The 13,349-nt window shown below is 52.8% G+C and overlaps 1 protein-coding gene across 25 annotated transcripts in view; it reads right to left on the reverse strand.

The window, feature by feature from the left end:
- Positions 1–13,349, reverse strand: part of AOPEP (aminopeptidase O (putative)) — a 374,345-nt gene that overhangs the window by 34,031 nt on the left and 326,965 nt on the right. For 5 of the 25 annotated variants that reach the window (XM_070495586.1, XM_070495575.1, XM_044756948.2 and 2 more), the window contains 3 exons: positions 8,030–8,116; positions 6,102–6,246; positions 2,312–2,852 (listed from right to left, as the gene is read on the reverse strand). The exons of 1 other annotated variant lie outside the window; for it this stretch is intronic. In XM_070495586.1, coding sequence (XP_070351687.1) covers positions 6,106–6,246; positions 8,030–8,116 — 228 coding nt within the window. In that variant the 3' untranslated portion in view covers positions 2,312–2,852; positions 6,102–6,105. Of the gene's footprint in view, positions 1–2,311; positions 2,853–6,100; positions 6,247–6,377; positions 6,490–6,771; positions 6,926–8,029; positions 8,117–13,349 lie in introns of those variants that run through there. 19 more of the 25 variants (XM_044756950.2, XM_044756944.2, XM_044756941.2 and 16 more) reach the window with 9 other exon arrangements.

Genomic DNA, 13,349 nt, shown 5'->3' on the forward strand with positions numbered 1-13,349 from the left:
CACACAGCTTAGGAAGGCACCACAGGCAGAGGGGCTGGGCATCTGCTTTCACTAGACTGGGGGATGACGGCCACTGTGGGCCTTCCTGCCCTCCTGGTGGCCCAGCGGAGGCTTCGCCTTGCTGGTAAATGGGCTCCTCCTATCGGGTCACCGTCACATACCACAGCATGACGTTTAGGTGGAGGACGGACGGCCCATGCAACCGTGGTCCCCTAAGGTTCAGACCGCACAGCCCAGGCATGCAGCGGGCTGTCCCACCCAGGTGCGTGCAGTGCTCTCTGTGACGCTTGCACGACGCAGAAGCCGCCTACGGAGGCGCTTCTTGGCATGTCTGCCCATCATGGAGCGAGGCAAGACGGTCCTTCGGCTCAGCCTGGAGGGCAGCTCGCACCGTCTTCTGCTCAACCTGGGAACCGTGACGGGATGGGGGCCCCTGAAGCCAGAAACGTGCTCCTCTAGGGGCAGCAGGGCTCAGAAACTGTGCCACTAAGAAAGTGCACCAGTTTCCCATGAGGTCTTGGTGATGTCCCCAAGGTGACTTAACCGTAGCGGGTTCAAGTTTCCATGCTTTCCAAAGCAGGTGTCCCCTGGCCCGCCCTTGCAGCATGCTGGGCAGGAGCGTGGGCCTCTCCAAACCAGGCTGGCTGCGTGACAAGACAGGGGTCCGTGAATTTGCTCCGGACCAATGTCCACACCGAGAGCTGAGAGGTACTGTGGTGGGGAGGAAGACTCCAAGCCACGTGGAGGCACGTTCAAATCCTGTCACTTGGTATGTGACCCTGGGGACAGAATTACATCTGCCCAGGCCTGATCCACAGCGGGCACTCGGGAAGGGCAGCGGCACAGCCCTGTCCTGGGCCTGGACAGGCGCCCGCCCGCACCCAGGCAGCTCCGGGACGGGATGGGGCTGCGTCAGGCGGAGAGCAGCTGGCGGGGCCGCGGTGCCTAGCGACCCAGCCCCTCCCCACCCGGGGCTGCCACAGTTACCAACAGGGAGCTTTAAAAAAAAAAAAAAAAAAAAAAGAATTATTTTAAAAATACAGAGTTCTAGTCTTAGATCTCTGTCTCCAAACTGACTGGAGGCCACTCTGGAATCCGGCGGCCTGTGCCAGGTCCTGGCCACGGGCTCCTCCCCCACGTGCTCTCAAGTCCTCTCAACGCCGCAGGGGCAGCCAGGAGTCCCCACTCCCAGGGCCATCGACGCTCCAAGAAGTGGGTGACGGGGTGTGGCTGGCAGGCGGACAGAAGCCCTAGCAGAGGCCTGCTCGCTCTCCCCCGCTCCTCCCCCAGGGGACAACGCCCGGCGCAGGCAGAGCTCCCGCAGGACGGGCCAAGGGGTGTCAGTGCTGATGACCCTTCCAGCACTGACCACTGCCTGCTGGCCACAGCCATGGTCAGAGCGGCTGCACGACTCAGGGGTTCACGGGAGCAAGAGCAGCAGCCATCCTTGGGCAAAATCCCACACATGTGGCCGCTCGGCTCTGCCTCAGTGGTTTCTAAAGACTACAAAGAATGGCTTTAACGTTATGGAAAAACAAGACCAAACCAAACCACTGGGCCAGTTGGTGGCCCACAGCACGTGAGGAGGCGCTGAGGGTTGACTGCATGCAGGTGGGCAGGCGGGCACTGCCTGGGCCCCGGGCCCCTTCCTGCCCTGCCTCACAGAGGCCAAACACACTCACACCGACCACAAGGGAAAAGCATTTATTCCGTCTTCACAGAAAGCAGTGTTCTTATCTTTAGTCAAATTTAAAAATCAAATTGTGATCTTCCTACCGATATGGTAAACAAAGCACGCGCAATCATACGCAGGGCACACGTACAGCAAACAGCAAATCCCTAGGAAACCTTCTAGAACGACAGCCACTGCCAGACCATCCTGAAGACCAAGAGCTTCTAAGGGAGGAAGCTGTTGAAGCCAGGCGCCCCACACACAGGTCAGACGCGGCCCGGAGGGCGGTGGCCTGGCCAGGGCACACAGGTGGCCCGCCCAGGGCTGCGCTGACCCCCGCGGCCTCGCCAGCATGTCCAACCATCCCCGACTCTGGACACAACTGGGAAGCTTCGTTTTTTGGGGTTTTTTTCAAACTTCAAGTACCTGGTGGGAAAGAAAGGCGACACCACCCCAGACTGCCAGGGCGCCGAGCTGGGTGCCAGTGAGGGCGGAGCACCTCGCCCCGCGCCCTCCTGGACAGCCCCTCTCCCCAGCCTACAGGACACAGAGGAGCCAACGCAGAGAACGCCCTTTCTCACGCGACTTCTTTCTTTTTTTAAACAGTATTAAATTCAGAAGCAAACAGGAATACAAAAATACTATCATTATATTTTATTATTAATAAATCCTAGATTTTTATCCTGTACACCTTTATGAAAATCTACTAAAATTCTGGAAAAATCTAAATAATGGACATATCAAAATAATTGCACAGAATCCCTCTGAAATGACCCAGAGGAGGTGTTCACTGGTCCCAGTATATACGAACTCTGTGACCTTCGGAAGCAGAGAAACAGCACTGCAGCCACATGCTGAGGGGATCAGTGCAGAATGGTGAGCAGGTTTCAGTGCGCCCATGTCCCCAGGCGTCCGTGTGACAGAGCTGCCTCGAGCCCACAGAAGAGCCACAGCCCGCACTCGGCATCCCGTGGCCGGAGGCCATGGACGAGGAGGCACCTTTCTCCTGAGCTCTGCTGGGAACAGCCCCTGGAAAGAGAAGCACCAAGACGTGGCCCCTGCTGTCGGCTGATGGCCTCAGCAGCCCCGTAATCCTTCCTTTGATGTCCAGGGTCAACGGATCCTGGGCCCACCAGGGCCAGGAGTAGATGTATGAAAGAGAATCTGGCTGTGATCTTTCCTGCAAAGGAAACAGCAAGAAAATTTACTGCCCAGTCACAACGGAGGAATTCTGCCAAATGAGTCCCTCTGGGACCTGTGCTCCCTGCTTCGGAGAGAGGACCCCGCAAAGTGTGGAGGACGGGTGAGGCCCGGCCTCATGGCCTGAAGAGCAGATTTTAAGTTGAGCTGTGTGCACTCGCTTGGCTCACACACAGCTCTGAAAGGCAGCGGCGGGGACCGAGGCTTCATCCACAGACAGAGCCCAGGAAGAGCCGTGCTCCCTCCCAAGGCTCTCCGACCGCGTGAGGGCCCCGGGAGAGAGGCACCTGGCCCTTGGGTAGCAGGTGCCCTCCTCTCCGGCCGCAGGCTGCAGGGTGCCACCAGCGCGCCACGGGCCCACGCAGCCGGCGCCACCGCCGTCGGGCCTGCCTTCAGGGAGGAGAGTCCGGCTCCGGAGCCTCTGGCACTTACACACAGGAAGGCTTTTCGCTCTAGGGCTCGACTCCTGTTCCTGCTGAACTGAGCCAGTGTGTAAAATGAGAACTGATATCAGCTCAGTAGGCACCGGAGGGCGGGTCCAATCGACAGCCGGAGGAGAGAAGCAGTGCCTCGGCCGGGCTCGCGGCAGGAGACACTCACCTAGACTGCAAACACAAGAGAGAGTTCACCCCACGCTCGGGAGGCGACAGCAGGGGCCTCCTGCGGAAGCCCCCAGGCCTCCTCACATGCGACCAACCAAGGACATGGTTCTACTGGACTCTCGTGATACACGTGGTTTTAGTTTTTTGTAAGAATAATTTTTCAGTTTTAAATACATTTGACCTTTGAGACAGATACCTAATTAGTGGATTTATATTTCCGTAGACTTTTCGTAAGCTCTTTGCACTCACAACAGGAGAAAGCGCGTCCTTGGGGCCGAGCGGGTCTCTCATCCTCCAGAATCGTGCTCGGCAGCCGAGCTGCCCGCTCAGCCGCGGCCTCTGCCCCAGTGTCTCCAACTTAACTGTCCCCATCTCACCTTCTCTTCAGGTGCAGAACTTAGCCACTGTGAACAAAGCGGAAACCAGTCACTGTTCACCAATCAGCTAAGCTCTGCACCTCGTCAGAGAGGTCGTCGCTGGGCAAAATGAAAGGGCCGGTGAGCATCTTCCATGGCTGTTGGCTTCTTCCGTTTCCAGAGAGGAGCTATGAGACGCATCTGTTCTCCGAACTGCAGAGAGATAACTATGGCTTCTGGAGGAGCAGCCAAGGTCGTGGTTGCGTGGTAATCCCTGGCAATGTGATTTTAATCTTAAGTCACAAATCAGCATGCCAGGAACCCAAGCAGCCAGAGCACTCCGGAGCAGCACCATGCCTGCCGGCTCACGGCCCGCACCGCATGCACCGGTTCCTCGGACACGAGGTGAAGACACCACCTCCAGGCCTGCTACACTACCAAATGGGTTTTATTTCTGCTTGTTGCTCATTTACTTGGCGTCCTAGAGGTACATTTATTTAAATCAGAAGGACTCAGAGACAACCACACAAATGCCAGTGCGGCTTTGGGATGTGAAATGAACGCCGCACAGCCAGCCGTGCTGTGGCCGTCCTCGCTCAGTCAGCCACCGCCCCAATGCCAGGGCCACTGATTCTTAGTGCTCTGGGATGCCTGTGCTCCCCAAGTGGGGAAGAACTCCCGACAGCTGGAAGGAGCGACTCAGAGCAGCCCTTGTCACTGCTCTTCGTGGGGAAGGTGGGGTGCATGCACATGCCCCTGGGGCCATCTAGGAGGTTTCAGCGGGAGGTGAGAAAACAGCAGACTCTGGACGGGTACTCGTTTGCCTGATTGGGGCAAAAACATCACAAGGAAGAACCGCGAGCGGAAGGCTGCTGACATTCTCCGTCCCGTGGAGGACAGGGACCCATCAAAGGACAGTCTGCCCTGGTGCAGCCGCACACACCTCCAGAAACACGAACCCTCTGTAACACTGAGCATCTAAAGAGAAACTCGACTTAACACGGATGACCGCAGGAAGGTGGCGGCAAGACCACTGTGCAGCTGCTCTGTTCCTAAATGGCCCCGCTCATCCTGAACAGGGCCGGAGGCTGCCCGTGGGGGTCTGGGAGCGTCCCCACGGCTGTTTCACTACAAGAGGGACACCCACCACAACCACCTCCACTGTGCCCTGTTCCTGCAAACACGGCTCCCTGACTCGTCTGGAAGCACAGGATCATACGTTAGAAAAACTTTGTTGCTCTCCTCAGTATTAGAGTTCTTTCAAATAAATAAGATACTTAAACATATTGGACAGAAATGGTTTATAAGAGCAAAACATTACAAGCAAGTAAATGTCTAACAATGGGTTAAGAATAGCAACATAAAATATTAAATAGCCATTAAAAACTACATCTACAGAAAAGCTATATAACATGAAAAATGCTAAGTTAAAAAAGATACAAAATTAGAAATATCCTATTGTATCACATAAAACCTTGAAGAAAAACTGAGAAGACACATAAATGATACTGATTGTTAGGGAAAAAATACACTTATAATCTCACAGTTCTACTTATAAAACTTTATGTACCATTGCTAAATTACTTATAAAATGCAGAAACCCAAAGTTAAAAACTAACTGCTAGGATATAAATCTAACAGGTCAATTCCAAGCACAGTTAACAAAGGAAGTAATTTAGATGATGCAGGACTCCCACTCCAACGTCAACTGGGGAGAAATTCCGCTCCCACACAACCAGGTAGAAGGTCGTGCCCGAAGCCACAGGGCATGACCAAGGAGCGGGCGGTGCAGTCTGAAGGGAGGACCCCCTGCTGGCCTCCTCGGCCAAGCAGGGACACCCTGAGGAACTTCAAGCTCTCAGAGAGCCTGGGAGGAGAGAACGTCTGCGTGCCGCTCAGGACTCGGGGTGAGCCGGCAGCGCACTCAGGGTCAGCCTTTGCCCTGAAGACTGGGATCAGGGCTTCTGCCGGGCTGCCTGACCTGCTTTCCAAACCTGCTCAAGGGGCTCCGCCGCGGTTTGTGTTCCCACAAACAAGACAACTTCAAGAGATGAAAACGGTACCGGCGAGAGCTGTTGTGCCTGAGGTGGACAGCCTCTGCTTCCCGGCGACCCCTCTCGGGTGGACGAGGCCACCTGCTCTCTGTTCTCTGAGGCCACCCAGTCACTCGGGCTAAGCAAGGGGCTCACTATTTGGTTATTAACTATTTGACTCCTGAGAGGAATCTCTGGTTAGAAGGGAACAATGGAGAAAGGAAAAGGAGAGAATCACCTCTTTAAAATAACATCTCGGCCACCACCTCTGCTGAGGATCTGTCCATCTGCTCCTTGGTCAGCTCGAAGCACCTGCGGGCGAGCTGCTGCTGCCTGGCGTCCTCACCCACCATCAGCTCCCCGTACAGGTATATGCCCATGGCCTGCGGGGGCACAGAGGCCAGAGGGTGTGAGGAAAAGACAGGGTGCGTGCATGCATGCACACGCAGTCTCTGCTCGCTGCACATGAACTTGCTGGTCTAGAAATGGCAAACTCCCTAGAAAAGATACATGCCTGAGGAGCTGTCCTTCTAGAACCTGCAGCTCAAGCTCCTCTTTCTTGTTCTCACTGAAACCTCAAGGAATTCTCAGCTATCACTCCCATCAGCAGAACCCTAGAGATTTAACTGATGACAGAGTGATGAGTGAGCACACCTCTGCTGTGGACTGTGTGGGACTGCTCTGGACAGGGACAGGGAGGGTCCCATAATGAGCACCAGGGAACCGGCAAGCTGGAGGAACCACGGTGCTGTGTGAGTCACACTGACACAGCACTTCCTCCCCGGGCACAGCCGGGAAGCGAAGATCACCACACTGCACAGGGGAGAGCCATCACGCCGCCCAAGAAGAGTGCCATTGCCGCAGCCCAGCCCGACTGCACCCCTCAACGGTGCCCAGCACTGCAGCGAGCGCGGTCCCTTCTGTTACGGGAACAACGCTGCACACACTCACATCTGCATTTCCCCTAGAGTTTTAAAACAGCCAGTTATGTTCTGGAAGACCAAAAGACCCCTTTGGTTCTGCCTTCTTTCTTGTTCCAGCTCAGTTATGCCGGATCACATTCTGCTGGAAGAAATTAAAAGGAGGAGCTCAAAGATAGCACAAAATAAAAACTGGGTAGTGAGGAGTTCAAAAACCCATTCCTGAGAAAGGTGAGATGTGGTAACTCGCAGCTGGCGGAGATCACGGCTCCAAATACACTGTAGTCAATTTTGGTTTTCAGAACAGACTCGAAGTTGCACTTACATTTTTGTCCCTCTCATAAGCCCCTCCGTGTTTCCAAACACCTCTTGCTCCACTGTGCAAATGTGACATTTCTTCTGGTACAAAGTCATATAATTTTCTTTGTGGGAAGACGGAGCCCTTCCTTGCTGGCTGCTCCCCCTACTCAGGCCCTATCAAGAGTCCTTTTGTTTGTGCCACCCCCAGCTCCACCCCCAGCTGAAACACAGCCCCATTCTCTCAGCCCATGGTGCTCGGCAGAAAGCTTGCTCAGAGGCATGCACTGGTCACGCCAACAGGAACGAGTTGCAGGCTGACTTCCAGCAGCAGACAGAACCCATGGCACATGCACCACCATGCCGGGGACACATGTGGGTGGGTGCAGAGGTGGCAAGGAGGATGTCCCCAAACACATTCAGGCACACACACGCATTCTGCAGGCTCCTTGGAAGGTGACCACTTTCCCCTGGTGAACAGTGAAGAAAGTTCTGGCAGAAAGGAAACAGGGGTCTGGCCTGGCGTGGCAGGTGCAAATGGAGACTATTCCAGCCAGTCAGGGCTCTCTGAGTCTCATCTCCACTCATGCCTTAAATTAGGGCCATTGGAAACACAGATCCACAGCATGGCATCTCTAGGCCACAATCCTAACCCGAGACTCAGCAATGCAGGGGCACCTGCGGCGTGCTTCACTTGGTGACAGAGTGGTCCACAGCCAGGGAGAGCCAAGGGAGCCCTGAAGGGGGATGAGTCGAGGGGATCCCAGAGAGACGGAAGCACCAGGGCACAGGTGTGTGCAGCGGGAAGCTCCTCCCCACTGCTTACAAATCTCCGGGAAATGGCTATGCATCTGTTTTGAAAGATGTTGACAACTTGGGGCCCTGTGTTAAGTGCACCAGGCAGGGGACGGCATTTAAAGAGTCCTGGCCTGCTGCCGATGAAACGTACCTGATCTTCCTGAAGGAATCTTTCCACATCTTTGTATGCTTTTGTGTATCTGTGCTTAACAACGAGTTCACACCACCGATGGCGGACCTAAGAAATGAGAGACAATCCAGTAAGCAACAGACTGACTGCCAGGCTTCCTGAGCCTCACAGGTTTCATGACAGACTGCATGTGAGCAAAGTGGCTCTCTGAAGTATATTAATGTTGTTGACACTTTCAGTTTCAAATTTCATTTTAGTTTAATTTCTTTACATAGAAAGGCACCATGTTCCTTATTAGCAGGGCTGTTAGTCAACTTTAGGAAAGTGCATTTTTCAGTTAGGTATTTTGATGTTTTTAAACACAACTGTGCAAGATAATATAAATTGAAAACGTAAATGGGAAATTAAGAGCACATCAGTCACACAGCGGTGCTCCAGCCCATTGGCTGCTGTCAATGAAGGTTTCCTTTAAAACCACAACCACTTAATTTCCTGCAGTACCCGATCTGGTCCAATGTTGTTGACTGCAACAATAAACAGAGCAACAAGAGGAAGACACTGCTCTCCACATTCCCGAGGAGGCAGAGTTGCGTTTTGCGGACTGTGGGGTTTCAGCCCGAGGGGAAAGGAAGGAGAGGGCACCGCCTGGACACAAGCAGCTGCTGCCCGTCTGTGCGTGGGCGCTGCAGGTTTGCACAACGTACTGAAAACAGACAAGTTGGATGCGGACGCCCTTGAGTAAAGACACACTTTACTAAAGGTTTACCAGCAGGACTTGGCCACTTTGCCAGGAACTCCCTCCACCCCACACCAGGCAATACGGAAGTCTACCCCAGCGCCAGCTGCCTCTGCTGACGGAGGCAGAGCCCATGGCCTCTCTCAGCACTTCAGGCACACTCTTGACGGGGAGATTCTACCTGAATTTGGTTTTCAGAATCCAGTCTCAGGCCCTCTTCTACTGCATCACAGCCTGCTCAGTTACACCGAGCCAGCAGTCTACCATTTTATCTTCTATTATTAGTTCAACATTAACCATACCTGGAAGTGATTATGTGCATTTAAAAACAGCCTCCTTCCATCGCTCTTTGTTTTTATTGCCTTTGAAAGAGGGAGAGCCTTTATAGTAATCCTTTTGTGGCAAGAGTAAAATGTAAGCAATTTCAACATTTTGGCTGGGGCCCCTGTAAACTATATCATTATACACTGCTGGCCGGATGTCTCCTTTAATTTACTATAAATAGATTTACACACAAACAATCAGGAATGAAGGAAAGAAACCAGTTTTGGGGAAAGACTCCTTCCTTCCCCTAGGCCACATGCACTCCAGGATAGGGTGTTAACTTGAGGATTCTCGTGGCATTGCCCTTTGCTTGCAGGCCGCCAGGCCCTTTGAACTTCTAAGGACAGGATGCCAACAAACTTTATATCCAAGAGGGAATTTCAGAAGTATATGGAAATGAGCTAAGAGCCTCAGACCATCACAACAAAAGGGAAGCAGATTGGACTGGGTGGATCTCGGAAATCTCTCCATCTTCAACAAAATGTTCTTTCCTACACAGTCAACAGAAATTTACAGACCATAAAAGGGAAGGGCAGCCCCTAAAATACTCTGAGCAGAAAGAACAAATGAACAGAGCTCAGAGATCCAGCTCATCCTACTACACCATGCGGAGGAAGCCAGTGGAACAATGGGATCCGCTCCCTTGCGAGCACCAAAGAGGACCTGGCAGCCCCCTTGGATGCCTCGGTATCTAAAAACTTCAGACACAGCCAGCCTCATCCACACACCAGCAGCGTCCCTTGTTGGTGAGCTTTGTGAACATGGGCGCCAGTTCCCCCACGTTGGCTCAGTGTGGCCAGGTGGGATGGACACCACATGGGACAGTCAGAAGACCCGGGACCGCTGCTCTTCCACCTGCTCTGAGACCTCCGGAAAGAGCCTCACTTCTCACAACTGAAAATAGGGGTACTCGCACCACCTTTGAGTAGGATCATCCACGGAGAACCCGTCAGCTCCAAAGTGTTCTAACGACCTAGATTTGTGTGACCTGATCACACCACGCCTTTGATGACTATTGTCATTCTAAGACTTGGGGACATTCTATTTTTTAGTCCTGATTTTGAGAACGGAAGGTTTGGCCTCTCATTTTTTCTTCCTGCGCTCCCCTTCATCTTACTCACACATGCAGAAATGACAAAGCATAAATTGGGGCTTATTTCCCAGGCAGGCGGGAGGCAGGGGCGGTCCCACCACAGCTGGCTGAAGGTCCAGGAGACGGGCTGTGTGAAAGGAGCCCTCTCACAACCAACGTGAAGTCAGCATTTCCACTTCTCTTACTGTTAAAAGTAGTTTATTGTCACGATTAATAAACGATCTAGTCTTCTGACCCCTGGAGGCTAACACGGCAGTCCAGGACGCGCAGACCAGCTCCCCCTCCCTGCTCCACGAAGAGCAGAAAGAACAACAAGCCTTTTCATTACAAAGGAGCTAAATCCATTTCAGTCTTTCAATGACAGGATGTCTCAAAGACAGCACAGGGATGCAGTGTGAGGCTGAGGGCCCAACAGATAGATCTTGCTTATGAGCAGCGTTTTTACTTCTCTTCATATTTCTTTGAGAAACAAAGAAAATCCTTATTTTTTAACCCCTAAACTCTCAAGGACCCACAATTTGTATGGCCACTTGTCACCACATGGAACGAGGGTCTTCCCAAAAACCTGGCAGCAAAGTGACAGCTGTCTCAATTTCTCCTAGTGGTATTTCCACAGTGGGCACTAGTGAAGTATGTCCTTTCTCCAGATCACTGAGAAACCTACATCATCCTTGACAGAAGCCGTCACACACTGATACCAAGTTCAGAAGTTCTCGGTGCTGGGGAGCCTGAGCCACGGAATTCACAAGCAGGTCTCTAAGAAGAAATCTGTAACCGTAGATTTGCTCGTCTCTATTTTCTAATGAAGTGTTTACTAGGGGAGTGGTCATCCTGTCTTTTACTTTGCTCAGTGAGATTAAAGATCAGTGCTGCACACAAGCACAACAGCACCTGGTAGCTGGCAGGCCCACCACAGCATCTTCAGTTTCTTGCTTCTGTACATCCAGTTTCAACGTTTTCTGAGTGCACACATATGCCCAAACTGATCAAACAACAGTTTAAACATTAGCATTTTATTATACTTCAGTTATGCCCCAAATTCATTATGCCTCAAATTCATAAAGTCAATCCAAACTCATGCTAGAGATCACCTGAGCACCTCCAGCCCAAAGCTGTCTCTGCCCTAAGCACCATGTGCGTGGGCAGGCCAGACACAGAAGTAAGGGGCACGGACGAGAAAGGGGAAGGAGGCAGGGAGGGACAGACAGCAGGACAAGGACAAGAAAGCTGAAGAAAATCAGAAAGGGCGCTGCAGAAGTGAGAAGAGCAGAGTCCTTGTTCCAGCCATTTTGTGACAGGGTGCCACGCAGGGCACTCAGGGCCTTGTCCTCAAGGACGGGACCATCTTTTTCTCACAGAGTCTTCAGTGCAGAGAGCAGCTGGATCTAGGCAGGGGGAGGCGGGCAGACCCAGAGCCTGGCTGGTCCAGCCCCACCACCTGCCTGCCAGTGCCAGCACAAGAAGGCACCCACCACAAACAGCTGTGCTGAGGGTCCCACAACACACATGGACTATTTATCAACTGCCTGGCACACGAATGAGAATGGATGAAAAAGAAGAAAGGGAATTTAGTCCCTGATCCTCCGCAAGAAGTCACAATGAGGTTGTGATATACAGATGTGCACATACAGCTGTGCACCCACGAATACTTCGGTGTAATAAAAATTAGTTTGAAAATCTGCTTTTCAAAGTCTTCTGCTCAAGGGACACTGAACAGAAAAATGATGTGGGTGCTGCCCTCAGTGCACAGGTGAGTTTTGACACAGCGGTGCTAATTTACAGCCTTGAAAATGGACTCTAGAAGTTTCCAGGTTCCTGAAGCCTCCACGAACACAGGGTGATGAGTGCAAACACTGATGCCCTCCTGGGAATACCCAACAGCGAGGCTGGCTCTTAGCTTTGGAGAGGGAAGAATAAAAGGCAGGTATGTAGAGGCCTATTCATGTCAGATCCACACGTAATGATAGAGAATTAAAACCCTCCAATAATCCATATCTGTGCCAGGATGGTGGACCCCACCCCCACAGCAGGGACTCCCACCAGGAGGATGTGGCATGTCTGTGCTAACAGGCCTGAGCCACTGCAAGACCTGAGCAGACATGTGGTCTGGGTGTCCAAAAGGTATTTTGCAGGAAACACACACACAGGGCTCTGGCTATGAGGCTGGCGGCTCATTCCTTCCAAACACCTTCATGGCAGCCAATTATGTGCTCTGCACGGGGGAAAGCATGTGGGACAGACTGACGTCAAGTACAAGCACAGACTTACATACAGATGTGTGTGTGCGATCATGTACATGCATGTAACATGTATACGTGAACACACACACGTTTCAATTTTTATGCTTCCCCTCACTGTATGCAATACACTCTGATATTTTCTTTATGCTGACTGGCCATCTACTAAGTTGATTTCATGACCCCTGTGTCCTGACTCACAGTGAGAACACCCAGGCTGCAGGCCTGGCTCCGTCACTCGCCAGCCCTGCCAGCTAGGCCAGCTGCTCTAACCAGACCGGCCTGGCTCCCCGAGTGGGGTCAGAAGGGCGCCGGCCCTCTGGGCTGCGGTGGGAACTGATCGGGCTTGTCTGTGGCCAGTGTTAGGACAGCAGCTGCCATACAGGAAGTGCTTGTCATCTTAGCAGGAGGAGCTTGCTTCTGGCTTTCTTTTCTACTCCAAAAGTTCTATTATTTACTGAATTTATAAAAACTTGGGAGCATTCACTCCCAGGAAGCGTTTGTTAACTGGTGAGAGGATGCAGCAGAGCGCTCGTCAGATGCTGCGGCTCACCGAGAGGGTGGCCGGGACAGTGTGTGAGGCAGACTGGCGTGTGGCGGGAGAGCCCTCACAGGACTGGGCCTGGGCCCATGGGGCAAAAAGGAGGGAGGGCTGGATGGGACACCACAGCTCAGGAGGAAGAGCGAGGCCCTGTCCTGCGCCTGGACTCAGAGCCTGCCAGTGGGAGGCGGGGCTGAGTCTGAGATACTCAACAAGCAGGGACCCCGCGGGGAGGGGCCTCGAGGCCCGGGCAGTTGGCACTTCTCATGCCCGTGGGAAGTACACCCAGGGGCCAGGCATCTGGGGATTTTCCAGACCATGTGTGAAGACAGAGGGTTCAGGCTTACCCTGGCATCAGCCCCAGTCGCATGGCATTTCTGCCTTTTCAAGAAAATTATCACTACCCAAAA

The sequence above is a fragment of the Equus asinus genome, chromosome 23 (genome assembly GCF_041296235.1).
Source record: "Equus asinus isolate D_3611 breed Donkey chromosome 23, EquAss-T2T_v2, whole genome shotgun sequence".
Lineage (NCBI taxonomy): Eukaryota > Metazoa > Chordata > Mammalia > Perissodactyla > Equidae > Equus > Equus asinus.